Genomic DNA, 14,608 nt, shown 5'->3' on the forward strand with positions numbered 1-14,608 from the left:
TGTTCCACAAATGGAGGGACCTACAGTTTTAACCCGACTCCGAACGGCAGATATTTTTATGAGGAGCTTTTTTCATGGCAGAAATATACTCGGAGGTTTGCCATTGCCTGCCGAGGGGCGACCGCTATTAGAAAAATGTTTTTCTTAGTTTTGGTGGTTTCACCGAGATTCGAACCAATGTTCTCTCTGTGAATTCCGAATGGTAGTCACGCACCAACCCATTCGGCTATGGCGGCCGCCCTAGTAATTAACAGAAGGAATAAGCAAAATAAATTTTTTTGACAAAATGGTGATTTCACAAAAAAAAAATCGAGTTTTGACCAAAATTTCAGCCTAAATTGTTTATAAAAAAAAATTATCGGTGAGAAAAAATCTTCGATTAATTACTAAAAAATAAATAAATTACGTGTTAAAATTTGATACTAATCGGTTTAGCCGTTTTCGAGTAATGTTGATCACCGACTTTGAAAACACCATTTTGAGAAAAACGCGTTTAAAATTTGAAAAGTACTTTACATAGAAATGGCAAATTAAAAAGTGTTGGAGGAGCTGATCCTTTATTAGAATTATGATTACAAACCTCTTTTCTTTGCCGGCAACCATTTAGTTTTCTCTTTTACGTTTGTCCTTACAGCCGTAATAATAATTATCGATAACACAGAAAACACAGGGTTGTACAGCAAATAGGATATTTATAATCTGAGATATTCTTATGATCTCGGATCTCGGTAGAAAAATTTTGTATGGTCAATCTCGCCTCGAAAAAGTAGGCAATCTAGTTATATGTGGGCCTGTTATAATGTACTTTGTACTGTAGATTATTAAAATGAAATAAATGAAATAAATAAATAAATTAGTTGGTGTTCAGGGCTTAAACGAGTCATATATGTGTTTATGTGCATCGCTTCATTCAAATAAGAACCATCTGTGCCGTTCTTATAGTTTATTTTTATCTCGCTACTATATTGATTTGCTTGCGACAGTAGATGACACCAACAACATACATACAAACATACGCACTGATGTAGTCGTATGGATGCACTTAACCATCGTCTCTCGTTCACGTGCACACAATTATTATATCAATTCATATTAATGTGTCACAGTTTGAGATTCATCTCTTATGAAAAAAATTCTGTACAGAAATGGGCTGATGCGCTGTTTTTATAGTCGCCCAAACACTAATAAGTGTGATGATAATGTAATCAAAATGTAATATACATAAGTGCTGGGTTAGTTGGTATTAAGGGGACCCGATGGTCTAGAAATTTCAAAAAATCGATTTTTTGGTTTCCCGATATTCCTAAGAATATACTGTGCAATTTGCATGCGGAAATTCCCAATATTATATATTAGCTTCTACAAAACTCATTTATCTCGAAACGACTTTTTGTCAAAAAAAAAATTATTCAAACGAATCGTCTGAAATTTTAATATGTTGTTCACAACATCAATGGCTATCGCCCGTACTAGAATCATATTATTATTTTCATTATTTTGTATTTTTTTTTTTATTAAAAAACTGAAAAAACCCGATTTTTAGGTGTCAAATTCAAAACCGCGCAATTTTGTAAATTTTGTTTGTATTCTAGTATGGGACATAGCTACAGCTATACTGATTAATAATTTTTTTGGTGTTTGTGTTTCAGATAAATAGAAGAGCTGAAATGGACACCACCGTCCAGGTCCCATTTTTCGGGAGGGCCAACTTTACGCCATTTTTTAAATTATTAAAATTAATTTTTTTTTGTTCATTTTTGCAGGTATGTAAAAGAAGTTAAATAAAAATCTTACAAAATTTAAATATCGTTTTTAATTTTTTTATTGTAAAAAAAAAACTCCTGAAAATACCCAAAGTTTTCGAGCTCTAGACCACCCCTTAATGTAACGAGCATTGAGAAATATATTTTTTTTTATCTCGAAGCCTTAGTCTTGCTGCTGAGTTGATGCTATGCTCACTATCAAGTAGACCTCTGGCTTGAGTTTATGTACATATGGTTTAAACGCCTTCGAAGAGCTCAGTTATTATTTGTAGTTATCTATTAAGTGTAATTTAGTTTACCTAATTTAACTTAACTTAATATTTTTCTCAACCTGTTATATCGAAAGTTAGTCTAGACGGACGACTGCGTTAATTGCGATTACCTGCGCATTTAATTCTAATTAAGACTGTTGTTACGCGGATTAGTTGATTTGATTGGCTGTCGGAGAGAATGTTGATATTGGCCTCTACGAAGGCATTCCCTGACACATAGCTCTAAGACGATTTAAGTCTACACTAAGAGCACAAAAAGTCTTGAAATGTAAATCTCCTTTTCATTCATTCAAGTTTACACTAACTGAGCTCCAAGTTTCTCATTTCTTCCATAAACCAAAAACATAGTAAGCAAATAACACTGAATCAGCTGGTGCGAATAAAGCCCATTTATTTATTTATTAATATTATTTCATAATTAGTTGTGTTAGCGATGTGCTAAGCGAATGAAATAATAAGCGCTCTCGTAAGTCCTCAACACTAACTAACTAATTAGCACCAACATTTTTATAGATTTGTAATTCAGTTTAGTAATAATATATATGTACATATACGTATGTATGTACGTTTGTATATACACTAGGTTAGTACATTTATATCAATACACAGGCCAGCAAAAATTTACATGCTTTTAGTTACAAGAGCATTCGGAAATATTGTATTTTGTGTAATTTTTCGTGCTGAATACGAATCTGTCCGCTAAAATGAAGCATCACATCCTGAAATTGGTATTTTTTTTGTCAATTTTGTGAGGGTCCACATTTTTTTCGTACATATTTCATTTAAAAAATTGATTTACGATGCTTTCTCAAAAAGGTATAAATATTTGAAAATACCCATGCATTTTCTTATCGCTAGCAGGATCCCCAAAGGGTGCTTTGCAAATGTTTGGATGCCATAAATGAAAAAAAGTTGTACCGAAGATATTGTTTTTTTTTCTGAGATGACGCCCGTGAAAAGCAAGCTCTCAAGAGTACTGCTACATATGTATACCGCCGTAGCAGTGTACACGACTCGTGTCCTCACAGCTATACCTACGTACGAAGCACCTGCTCACATATCCACCACCCTCCCCGCGGAACTGTCAAAAAGGTATTAACCCATGTGGCTGGTTAGCTCAAAGGCTCCTAATTATTGTAGACGCCAGCTAAACTCTGGAAATCTTAGATTATTATGAATGTGTGTTACCAGCACGCAGATTCTCTTCCAGTTATTAGCTGATTTCAGCATAAAATCCATAACATTTTCTCCGTTTAAAATTTTAAAGGTTTTGAGAGCATAGCGTAGGCATTCGAACTAGACGTGTTCAACATCTTCTTCCCATTCCATGCAGATTGGGCAGTTTGGTGAACTGTTATGGCCAAACCTATGGCGATATTTTCTAAACACCCCGTGCCCTGAAAGGAATTGAGTTGGGTGGAAACTTGTTCCCCATGGTTCCTTTCTAACCACGTTATACATATGGGTATTTGTTCATGTGTCCATCTACCCTTAGGTGACCAGTTTCACCAGTCCTTCCAGTGGGCGATAGAACGACGCCTTTCTTCTTCAGCGATTTCTTTACGCATCGATCTTCTATCTAGCATCAGCCTAGATTTGTGCCGCATACGAAAGGACCCGCGTTATTTGGCATTATTCGTGCCAGACAGAATTGCACACTCGATGCCTTCTTTATAGTGTATTCTAGATGCGTTTTAAAGTTTAGACGACTATCAATCATCAATCCTAAGTAGTTAATGCCGGGTTTTGAATTGATTGTTACAGTCCCCACTTTTACCTTCCAGGATTCCACTGCCCTCCGCTGCTTATTAGAAGCACATCAGTTTTGAGCTTATCTAATTCCAGGTTTATGGACATCAGCCAAGCATTGATCCTAATTAATGATTTACTGGCCCTTTTCTCAATTCCTTGGACGTGTTTTGCCACTATTACCACCGCGATATCATCCGCGAATCCAATCGTTCTAGGAGGCATATCTAGTCTAAGTACACCGTCGTACATTAGAGCCGGTAGTAGTCGTTCGATAATCGATAATAGAATGAATCCTTGGGGAACCCCTGCTGTTACATTGTACTCTTCAATACTTTTGTCGATTCTAGACCGCAGTTTACGATCCGAAAAATAATTGGGTATTATGTTAATATAACTAGAAGTCCCAACTTGTATGGGGCTTCTAGTATAGGTATGCTGCCAGCTAGCAGAGCAAAAAGCATTTTTAACGTCCAGAATTACCACAGCGCAGTATTATTTTTTCCGCCACACCATCTCTTGTCTTCAATGGCTTCTGTTGCTAATTCCACTACACATTTGATTGCATCCACGGTTGAGCGGGATTCCTTGAATCCAAACTGGTATATGGGCAAAGTACCTCCTGCCTGTGGCAAATAATTCTCTTAAGGTATTGTGTCGTCGAAGGTCTGTAATGCAAATAAATGCCATATTAATACATCACTGTTAGCGATTAGCCGTTTATGGAGAGATATTCGCTCCGATTACATATTTAAGACCACACCGGAGAAGGCCATTTGAGAATACGTTTGAAGCCGCACTTTCCCTTTTTAGTGAAATATGTTATTATTCTGCGTACATACATTTTTCATAAGAGTGTTTAGTCTTTAGCAGAGTAGAAAAATAGACAGATGCAAACTGTTACCTGAATGGTGCAAACAGAAGAGATGTTTCGAGTTTCGCTTTGGAGTTAGTTTTCGAATTGAGAATATAATCTACAATATTCAGGCCATCAGCGCACATGCTATTCAGATATAGAAGTATGTGTATAGTTCCTTGTAATTGTTTATAATTCGGCCGCCGTAGCCGAATGGGTTGGTGCGTGATTACCATTCGGAATTCACAGAGAGACGTCGGTTCGAATCTCGGTGAAAGCAAAATTAATAAAAAACATTTTTCTAATAGCGGTCGCCCCTCGGCAGGCAATGGCAAACCTCCGAGTGTATTTCTGCCATGAAAAAGCTCCTCATAAAAATATCTGCCGTTCGGAGTCGGCTTGAAACTGTAGGTCCCTCCATTTGTGGAACAACACCAACACGCACACCACAAATAGGAGGAGGAGCTCGGCCAAGCACCTAACAGAAGTGTACGCGCCAATTATTTATTTTTTTTTATTTTAATTGTTTATAATTTATAATGGTTTTCGCATTTTCACGGATGGCTCCAAGACCGAGCATGGTTGCGGCTCCGGTGTCTATGTGGAATTCGGCGAGACAAAACTGCACTTTGCTCTTTGAATGCATGCGTTTGTGTTTCAAGCGGAGGTATATGCTGTTGCAATGAACTTTGTTGTGGAAAACAGGTGGAGAGCCAGATCTATACGGTTCTGCAGCGACAACAAGCTGAGCTGACGGCCTTCGATGTTAATTGATTCCTGTAAATCCAGGCTGAACCATGTTGGTAGATACAATATGCTGATGCTAACATGGATACCGAGGCACGTGGGTATCGTGGGTAGTGAGACCTCTGACCCTGGGCTCTGACGCCAACTACTTTGACCCGGAGCCCGTTCTGCCACTCCCTTCTGCAGCCACCAAAGCCACGGTTAGCAAACGGGTTACTTCAACCTATAAGCGAGTTTGGCAGGTTGAGGAAGGCTGCAGATGGACGAAAATGATATTTCCTGTCATGCCCGATCGATTGTCGCAGATCCTCCTGTCATTAAGCAAAAGGTACTGCAGACAGCTGGTTGGACTGATGACGGGCCACTTTCTATGGGCGAAGCACATGGAATAGGTAGTCTTCTCAGGCACTGCACTCTGCCTTTCATATGGAGAGGAGGATGAGACGGCGGACCACTTTCTGTGCCTCTGCCCGGCCTTCCCTCGAATCAAGCTGGAGGTCTTTAACACTGATGTGCTAACCTCTTTCGCTCCTTGGCATCACAAGATCTACTGAGATTTTTTCGGACGTCAGGTAGATTGAAAGAAAATTAAAAAGGAAGCTCGAGTCAGTCCAATGAACTTAATGGTGCCTGAGTGCTGTACTTACTATATAGTTGTCCCGACAAAAACAAAAAATTGTTTATAATACGACTCACCTACAATAAGATTAAAAAATTGAGAAATAAAAATTCATATTCAGAACATGGCAGGTATAACATCAGGAAGTCAACTCGACAGATTACCGAATCACGACCAAAGTTAAGAACTACAAAAATGGAATATGTGTGTATGTATGTGTGTGCTCAGTTATCAAATGATTAAAGTGCCCTCTTAATACTTTAAAGGTACAGTAGGTGCGCGTAAGTATAGCAGCAGCAGGTAGATAAATCAGTTAAAATTAAATTACATACTCATACATACGTACACCTGTGTACTTGACACACGCCACTAACAAATACCACTTATAAGTACACAAACCACAATTAAATGTCAGAAAACAATCTTTCGGTCTCACCTGATTACAAAAATTTCCTGCTTACATAACACACCTTATCCTTATCGGACCAGTGATATATGACCAAACATAATCTAATTTTGCGATAGAAAAAACAAGATTATAGCCTTTTCTACATAATACTTGACTTTACTTTCATTCTCTTTTGCTTTTAGAATAAATGGCAACACAAAGTTCCAGAGCACATGACGAGGCCAAAGCTGTTGCTGAGCCATTGAATAGTAAAGATGAAGATTACGAAATCGACGAATCGACGGCAGCGGTGGTTGTACCACCTGACAGCGGATGGGCATGGGTTGTGATGTGTGCATCGTTTCTGTGCTGCACAGTTCTGGATGGAATCGTTTTTTGTTCCAGTTTTATTACAGGGCATTTAATGAAGGAATTTTCAGTGAGTGATGGCTATGCAGCATTTGTGCCTTCCCTGCTCAGTGGCTTCTATTTAATCGCTGGACCATTTGTAAGTGCCATGGCCAATCGCTTCGGTTTCCGGCCAGTAGCAATAGCTGGTGCCCTGTTTGCGGCTGCTTGTTTTGGTATCTCCTATTTTGTTAAAAGCATCGAGTTATTATTCATCACGTACGGCATACTTGCTGGTGTTGGATTTTCCATGGTCTACATACCGGCTGTTGTCATTATAGGCTTCTATTTTGAAAAGTGGCGCGCACTTGCAACCGGTGTTGCTATGTGTGGATCTGGTGTGGGCACTATTATATTTGCCCCGTTGACTGAATACTTGCTTGCCAAGTCGGGCTGGAGGGGAACAATCGCAGTGCAGGGATGCTTCATAGCCTTTTGTGCCTTGTTTGCATGCGCATTTAGACCAATTCAACCCATTACATTAGCTGTCAATGAAGACTCTGACGAGGACAAAAATGAGAATGAGAAGCGCAATGGTCATGGTAATACTGTGGCGCCTAAGCCCCAACTCCACCAAGCTGCTTTCACGAAACCACTGCCTGAAGGGCGTTTCGCCTACTCAATGCCAAACTCAGCTCATAACACATATATGGGCGCATCACCCAAGCATCACTACCCCACAGCTGCCGAAGTATTTCGTGGTGCTAATATTGAACGTCGTCTTTCAAATTCATCCGGTAAAGGCACTGAATTGAAGGCACTGCGCAAATCGCAACCTACCACTCCAAACGGCGAGCCGCACCCTCAACCACAACTTCATTTCAATATTAATAAAGAACTAACAACAGTTGGAGAAAATGAAGAAGAAACCGAGAATGAGAACTTGATCGAAACCGAGTCAAAGGCAGTGGTAATACAGGCACGTCGTCACACCGTATCTGGGCGTAGACCAAACGATATTGTTGGTAAAAAAAGTGCAGTCGGATCTCAAGATACCGTACACAATATTCACACAAGACCAATGTATCGTGACGATATTTTCTTTACCGGCTCTTTGGCGCGCATCCCACAATACCAATCACAAACTTCACTCGCCTACCATATGTCGGTGACACGTCTGCCCACCAAACAGGATATGCTTGAAGATCGCCAGAAAGGATGCCACCTCTGTCCCGAAGCTGTGCGCCGCACTTTATCGACTATGTTAGACACCTCCCTGCTCAAGTCGCCGTCCTTCATGTGCTTGGCAGTCAGTGGTTTCCTAACTATGATGGGCTTTTTTGTACCTTTCAAGTATTTACAAGCACGCGCTAAGGAAAGTGGAATGGACGAGGCCTCAGCAACGGCTGTTGTAGCGGGCATTGGTTTAGTGAACACCATTGCTAGGTTAATATGTGGCATGGTCAGTTCGATTCCCAGCGTAAAGCCACTATGGTTAAATAATGTAGCCATCACCGCAGGCGGCCTGGCGACTATCTTTAGTGGAGTGAAAATAACTGTGCTAACCCAGTGGGTATTTGCTGTGTTCTTTGGTGTTTGCATTGCCTGCTTTTCGGCTTTGCGTTCGCTTATCGCCGTAGAAATGATTGGTTTGGAGAAACTAACCAATGCCTTCGGATTCCTCATGTTGTTTCAAGGAATTGCGGCGACATTCGGCACTCCTATTGCAGGTGAGTGAAAGCATATATTTTTGGTTACGGCGAATTATCATTTACATAAATTAGATTTCTTTTCTGTATTTATTTTTTTATTGCTTCCTGCATACAGTAGTACTTCAAATACATTGGTAGACGTATAAGAGATTGTGAGTGATTTAAGTGCTGGCAGTTCGAAATGTTTTTAATTATTCGCATTAGTAAAACACGACTGAGTTCCATTAAACCAATAAATAATTCCGATAAAGAACTTTATTAACTTTATGCGCAGACTTCAATAATAATTATGGCCTGCTTGAACATACACACGAATATTTTCAGTTCTTTAACAAACATTTTTATTTAAATTTATTTACCACTGCAAATCTGGCCTACAGATTCTGCGTTATATTTGTTTAGTAGCCCACCTGTATTTGTAAAACTTAAGGGACTACTTGAAGATAAAGCCATGCAAGTAAATACAAGCGAGATGATGGGATAGCCGCAACAATCTTTCCGAATATCAGACGAAGTTCAAACATACACACAAATGTACATAAATAATGTTATGTAAATTCACAGTACGAACATGGCAAATAACAAGTATTCGAATAGAAAATAAATAGCCTAAATTTAGTACTTAGTGTTTTTTTTTTTGTGCCTAATCTAGTAGGCAATTCTCGCCCACATGCAAAGTGCCTAACAAAGTTTCAAATATAACTTTTATTTTCACTTGCTCACTCTGTATCTAAGCAGTAAATTAAAACAAATATGCCTTACCTAACTAATCTGTTTTTCACATTAAGCAAATTAACAGCTGACTACTGAAATCGTTTGATAAACAAAACGTTATCTCACATTAACGCAACAAAGGCAGCAGTCGACCTAGGATCCGCAATATTAGGATGATAGCACTTATCAAATTTATCCGGTCTGACGTTAGTATGGTTTGGTCGTCTAGTTAGCGAAATTTTCCAAAGGTCTTACTTAGATAATATTAACTAAATGAAGCTGGTGTTAATAAGTATGAAATTATATGAAAATATTTGCTTATGTGGTATATCCTAAGTGTCATATGATACCCTAGCGATAATATCCACTGGTTCTATAATTTTACCCGTAATACGATACGATAGGTGTCTTCAGACGGAGCTCGTTGCTTCGTTACTTGACAGTTTTATGAATATTTTGTTTTTGTGAGTTCAAGGAAACCGTCTAAGCGCCAGGAAACGAAATATTGCACATTGGCATAATGATTTGTAGTTGGCAAAATAACAATCACCTGTTTGACAATTGGTATTTGATGGTCAGACGCGAAATTTAAGTTTAAAATATTAAAAAGTGACGGAAAAAAGTAGATTAGGTCACGGTGATTGTCACTCTTCTATAAGGATATAGAGGGCCCCACTTAGGCCTACTTAGCTTGGGCTCAAGTTCCTCCTCTATTTTCCAACGTGGTGAACCCACATCGTCTCTCGGATAAACGTCGAAATACTGTGGACTCCTGCCAATTCTAAGTCTGGCAGCCAAGCAATTCTGGTTCAAAAAAGTAAGAGTTTAGACAGCGATAGCGGCGTTCCCCCGACAGTTGGTTCTACGCAACCGTAACGACCCGGATTTATTTATTCTGAAATCAATAAACAATTGTTCTCACTGACTACTTACTAAAAAAGGATGATATATAAAAAAATAAGTTAAATTACAATTTTTCTTACTGACCAATATTATTGGGTATGGGAATAAGTTTCCGTCTTTTCTTAGCCAAAGTTACGAATTATTTAAACAATTAAACAATAGATTATATAGACAATTAAATAATAGATAATATATTATGTGAAGTATGTGCCATTACTTACTTACTTACTTAGGTGGCCATAACAACCCTTTACCGAGTTACGGACGACCTCTCTAGTTCTCTCCAGGCGCCTCTGCTTCGCGCGCGCGCCTTCTCCAATTCTGTACACCAAGCGAGCATAGGGTTTCCTCCACCTGGTCTATTCACCGGAGCAATGGTCTTCCTCTGCGGCGGCTCCCTTGGACTTCGCCCTCGAACACCTTCTTTGCTGGAGCTTCTTCATCCATACGCACGACATGCCCTAGCCAACGCAGGCGTTGGATGGCGATGCGTTGAACTACGTCAATGTCGGCGTAGAGCTCATACAGCTCGTGGTTAATTCTTGAACGGTAGTCTTCGCCAACGCGCACTGGACCGAAGATCTTACGCCATTGGAAGGTACAACTCTACTCGATCTTTCAGGCATCATATGGATTCCTCTGAAGAAAAATTCGAGCCCTTTTTACTTAATCCAATAAGGGCTAACTGCGGAACAGATGGTAATCCGAAGGTGCATTATCTGGGGAATACGGTGGGTGGGGCAAGATTTCCCGATTCAGTCCCTCTATATATTTCTGGCTCGATTTAGCGTCTTCATCCAATAATTTTTGTAGTTGAGTATCTTCGAATTTTTTCTGTGCCCCTTCGCGATCTTTATCACTCACGTCGAAATTGCCACTTTGGAAGGGTCGAAACGACTCTTACAAATTGTATTTGATGGAGTGTGGTTACCGTAAATATTGATCAATATACGACACGTTTCAGCTGCACTTCTTTAAAAGGTAATAATGAAGCATCACTTACAGCAAATGCTGTATCTTCGGGACGAACGCAGACCTTTTCGACGTCAGATAAAAAAGGCTCTTTACGCTTTAAACGAATGTCAACTGCAGCGATCGAAACTTCACATATACACCTTCAAATCACTAGTATATTACTAGAGCAACAGCGACACCACTTCTACGAGGGCAGAAACTTATTCCCACAAACAATACAAAAATATCATTATCAAAAAGTTAAATTACAAGAATCGGTGTAAATGAGCAGAAAAACATATCTTAGATAAAGTGAAATCAAATTCAATAGTATTCGAGATCCAGAGTGCCCAAGTCTGGGTGCTCTATAACATAGAACGCTGGGGCAATTCTCGATGGCCAACTTGAAAGAAATTGCAGAAAAGAAAATTGACGATATAGGTAGATTTATAGTCAACTTAAGATGGTTCGACTAATAAAAAAACAGTGATTCTACAAGTGGTGTATCAAAATGGTTCTTCGTTCCAAATGGTTCTTCCGTCTCGCTAGCTGTTTCTGGTCTGTTATACTCGGTACCCTGTTGTTATCATCAACCAAAAGGTATATTTTGTCTTGAATTAGCAAGTGTGTTGATGGCTGAGTAGAGTCCCGTAAATCTTGGGGGTTTGCAGCATTTTGCGCGTCCATAGCGATTGTGTTCGCAAAATCTCTCTCTCACTGATTTTTTGACGTTTTATTTCAGTTGTATTGCGCCGTTGTTGTAACATATGTACGTTTCTCACAATTTTCTTTAGTATTTAGTAGCTTGGCCTTCGTCGCTATTCTATTCTGTACAAGATCCCATTTAACATCCTGAACCCATGGTTTTCGCAGTGACTTTGTTAAAGCAATTGTTTCCTCAGCTGCTGGTTTTCACCATGGCGCCAGATTTTCCAACAGAACCGATTTATATTCTCCAGCTTCAGGCATTGGTATTCGACAGATTTAAGCGTATTTTTTAACTTATCTGTTCATAATATGGCGGTCGCCATAGCCGAATGGGTTGATGAGTGTCGGAAGTGCACAAGTTCGAATCTCCGTACATGAAGCAGCAACATTTTTTTTCTAATAGCGGTCGCGCCTTCGAGTGTATTTCTGCCATGAAAAGGCTCCTCATAATAAACCATTTGCCATTCGGAATCGGCTTAAAACTGTAAGTCCCTCCATTTGTGGAACAACATCAAGACGCACGCCACAAATAGGTAGAAGCGGTCGGCCATATAATAGTTTTTTTTATAAAACCGGGTTGCCTTTCTATTTATAAACAACTTATAATAGCCTAGGTAGACGGTGGCGGTAATAGAGATTAACGACTTAATTCGGAATTATCTCCAGATTGGCAATTAGACTTAATTCTCATAATGTAATCGGATGAGGGAAATTTTCGATGGCAACATTACCGAAAAATTACGGTTCATATCTATTGTGAATGAAAAATAATAAAACTTTTAAAGAGAGAACAAGAGAGACTGGATGCAATGCTAGTTCGCACTAACCCTTTCGAAATTACTTTAATTGTTTTGATGTTTCGGAGCAGTTTGAGAAATTGCAAAAATGTTGCGATTTTTTTAAGTAAATAATTATTTCTTAGTATTGGAGTAGTTAATACCTGTATTTTTTGACTGCGGTCCATCTTTTACTGACAAAACTATCTAACAAGCCAATCAACTGTCCACTAATCCGCGTAACAACCGTCTATCACACTATAATTTTAATCAGAATTAACTGCGCCGGTAATCCCGATTAACGCCGCCGTCTGTCTAGTCTAGAATAGATTAACTAAACCCTTTTGTCACGCTCTACGCTTTCCAATGCGCACATGTAAAATTTTTAACTCCCTCTAAGTTCTGCTGATAAAAGCGTACAATACCCCCGCGGAGATGTTGCTGCTTTGACGTCATTTTCATATGGAAAAGAGATAATGCAATAAATTATTCAGTTACGCAATGCACGCGTAATAGAGCCAAGGCATGTGAAAACTACAAACAATTCAAAGTAGTGCAGATTTTTACTTACTCGTATAACCCGTTATGTACCTACACCAGATTTGCATAGAGGCTTACGTTTTATAAAAATATTAATTATACGTACATACGCAACACTATGTATTTGGAATGTTTTGTTTTTTATTTTCTTTTTACAACAAAATCTCATATACGCCTATATTTACATAGAATAGATAAAAATGTAGGTATGTATATATTTTAATTAAGTCAAAGCCAAAATTTTTTCATTTACATACATATAATATTTGCTATTAATTTAAATTTTACGATTTGAATTGATCGGCATTCAATACAATAAATTGATGACTTTTTTCTCTTCCTTTTCAGGCGCACTTTATGGGATGACCAAAGACTATAATATTGCCTTTTATTTCTCTGGCGGACTAATATTAGTTTCGGCTTTCCTTTGTTACCCGTTGCCATACATTGCCAACTGGGAAAAGACGCGTAATGAAAGAAAGGAGGCCCAAGCTCCGCCTAGAGCCTAACTACATAAAAGTTTATCTACAACTAAATGAATATAAACAATAAAAGCGTAAAACTTAAGACTTAAATTTTCAAATGTGTAAAAGTATGTATGTATGTATTTTTTATAAGCATACATTTATACATGCCTACACATACATATATAATATATATGTAGGTATGTACATATTGTCGTATGAGTGACCGAGACGAAACTAAAGCTTCCTACCAGAAGTCAGGCAAATAGCTTAAATAAATAAGTAATATTGTGAAGATACGAGAGTGTAATTAAATATTTTCTAAGAAGTGTATTTGCATAAGTGAAACAAATTTATTATATTTTAATAGCAACGAGTACACTAATTTTAACGTAACGAACAGAGTAACATTATACATTTATAATTTATTAATTTGTTAAATATGAATGAGCAATTAAACTACATAATAAAAAAAATTGATATTTGATACATTCTGTGTTTAAAACTGTCATATATTTGCGGCTGTTTAGACAATGAAAATAATTTGTTTAATCTTACCAAAGGACAAATATAGCTTAATTTATATTGCAATAAAAAGCTAAATAAATATACATACATAATTGGTTATATGGTGCATATAAATATCGCAAAGCGAATAACCAAATCAAATGTATGCCACCAAGAAGAGCGAATCTGAAGAAAAGATATTCAAAACAAGCGTTAAAGCAATGCTTGCGTTCGCTAACAGAAAAATCTGCAGTAGTTATTTCTAATTTTTGCAAGTGGCGATTTTTCTTTATTCCTTGATAAATTATAAATGCAGATGACATTCTCAATTGAAAATAAAACTCTATTTAATCCTCTGTTGGGCACCCAGGCCAGACTTTTTTTGATCTTGGACGTGAATTTAACATATTTCTAGCATAGCTAATGGCTTGAGCTTCCAAGTAACTTCCTAAAATTTAATTTTCTATCGATTTATGGATATGACCTTTAAAAAAGAATCCTCGAACAGGACGATAAAGAATTTAAAAAGTTACATCTGCGGTTGACCACCTCGGGTCTGGCTGGATTCCTATGTATAATATTTACTTA

At 38.2% G+C, this 14,608-nt stretch overlaps 1 protein-coding gene across 1 annotated transcript in view; it reads left to right on the forward strand.

Annotated features, from left to right (window-relative positions):
* Positions 1-13,990, forward strand: part of LOC128866927 (monocarboxylate transporter 3) — a 31,420-nt gene extending 17,430 nt beyond the window's left edge. The window contains exons 2-3 of the mRNA XM_054107980.1: positions 6,598-8,472; positions 13,398-13,990. Of these exons, the coding sequence (XP_053963955.1) occupies positions 6,603-8,472; positions 13,398-13,558 (2,031 nt within the window). The 5' untranslated portion in view covers positions 6,598-6,602 and the 3' untranslated portion in view covers positions 13,559-13,990. The remainder of the gene's footprint in view (positions 1-6,597; positions 8,473-13,397) is intronic.
* Positions 13,991-14,608: the final 618 nt, after the last annotated feature.

The sequence above is a fragment of the Anastrepha ludens genome, chromosome 6, assembly GCF_028408465.1.
Source record: "Anastrepha ludens isolate Willacy chromosome 6, idAnaLude1.1, whole genome shotgun sequence".
Taxonomy (NCBI): Eukaryota; Metazoa; Arthropoda; class Insecta; order Diptera; family Tephritidae; genus Anastrepha; species Anastrepha ludens.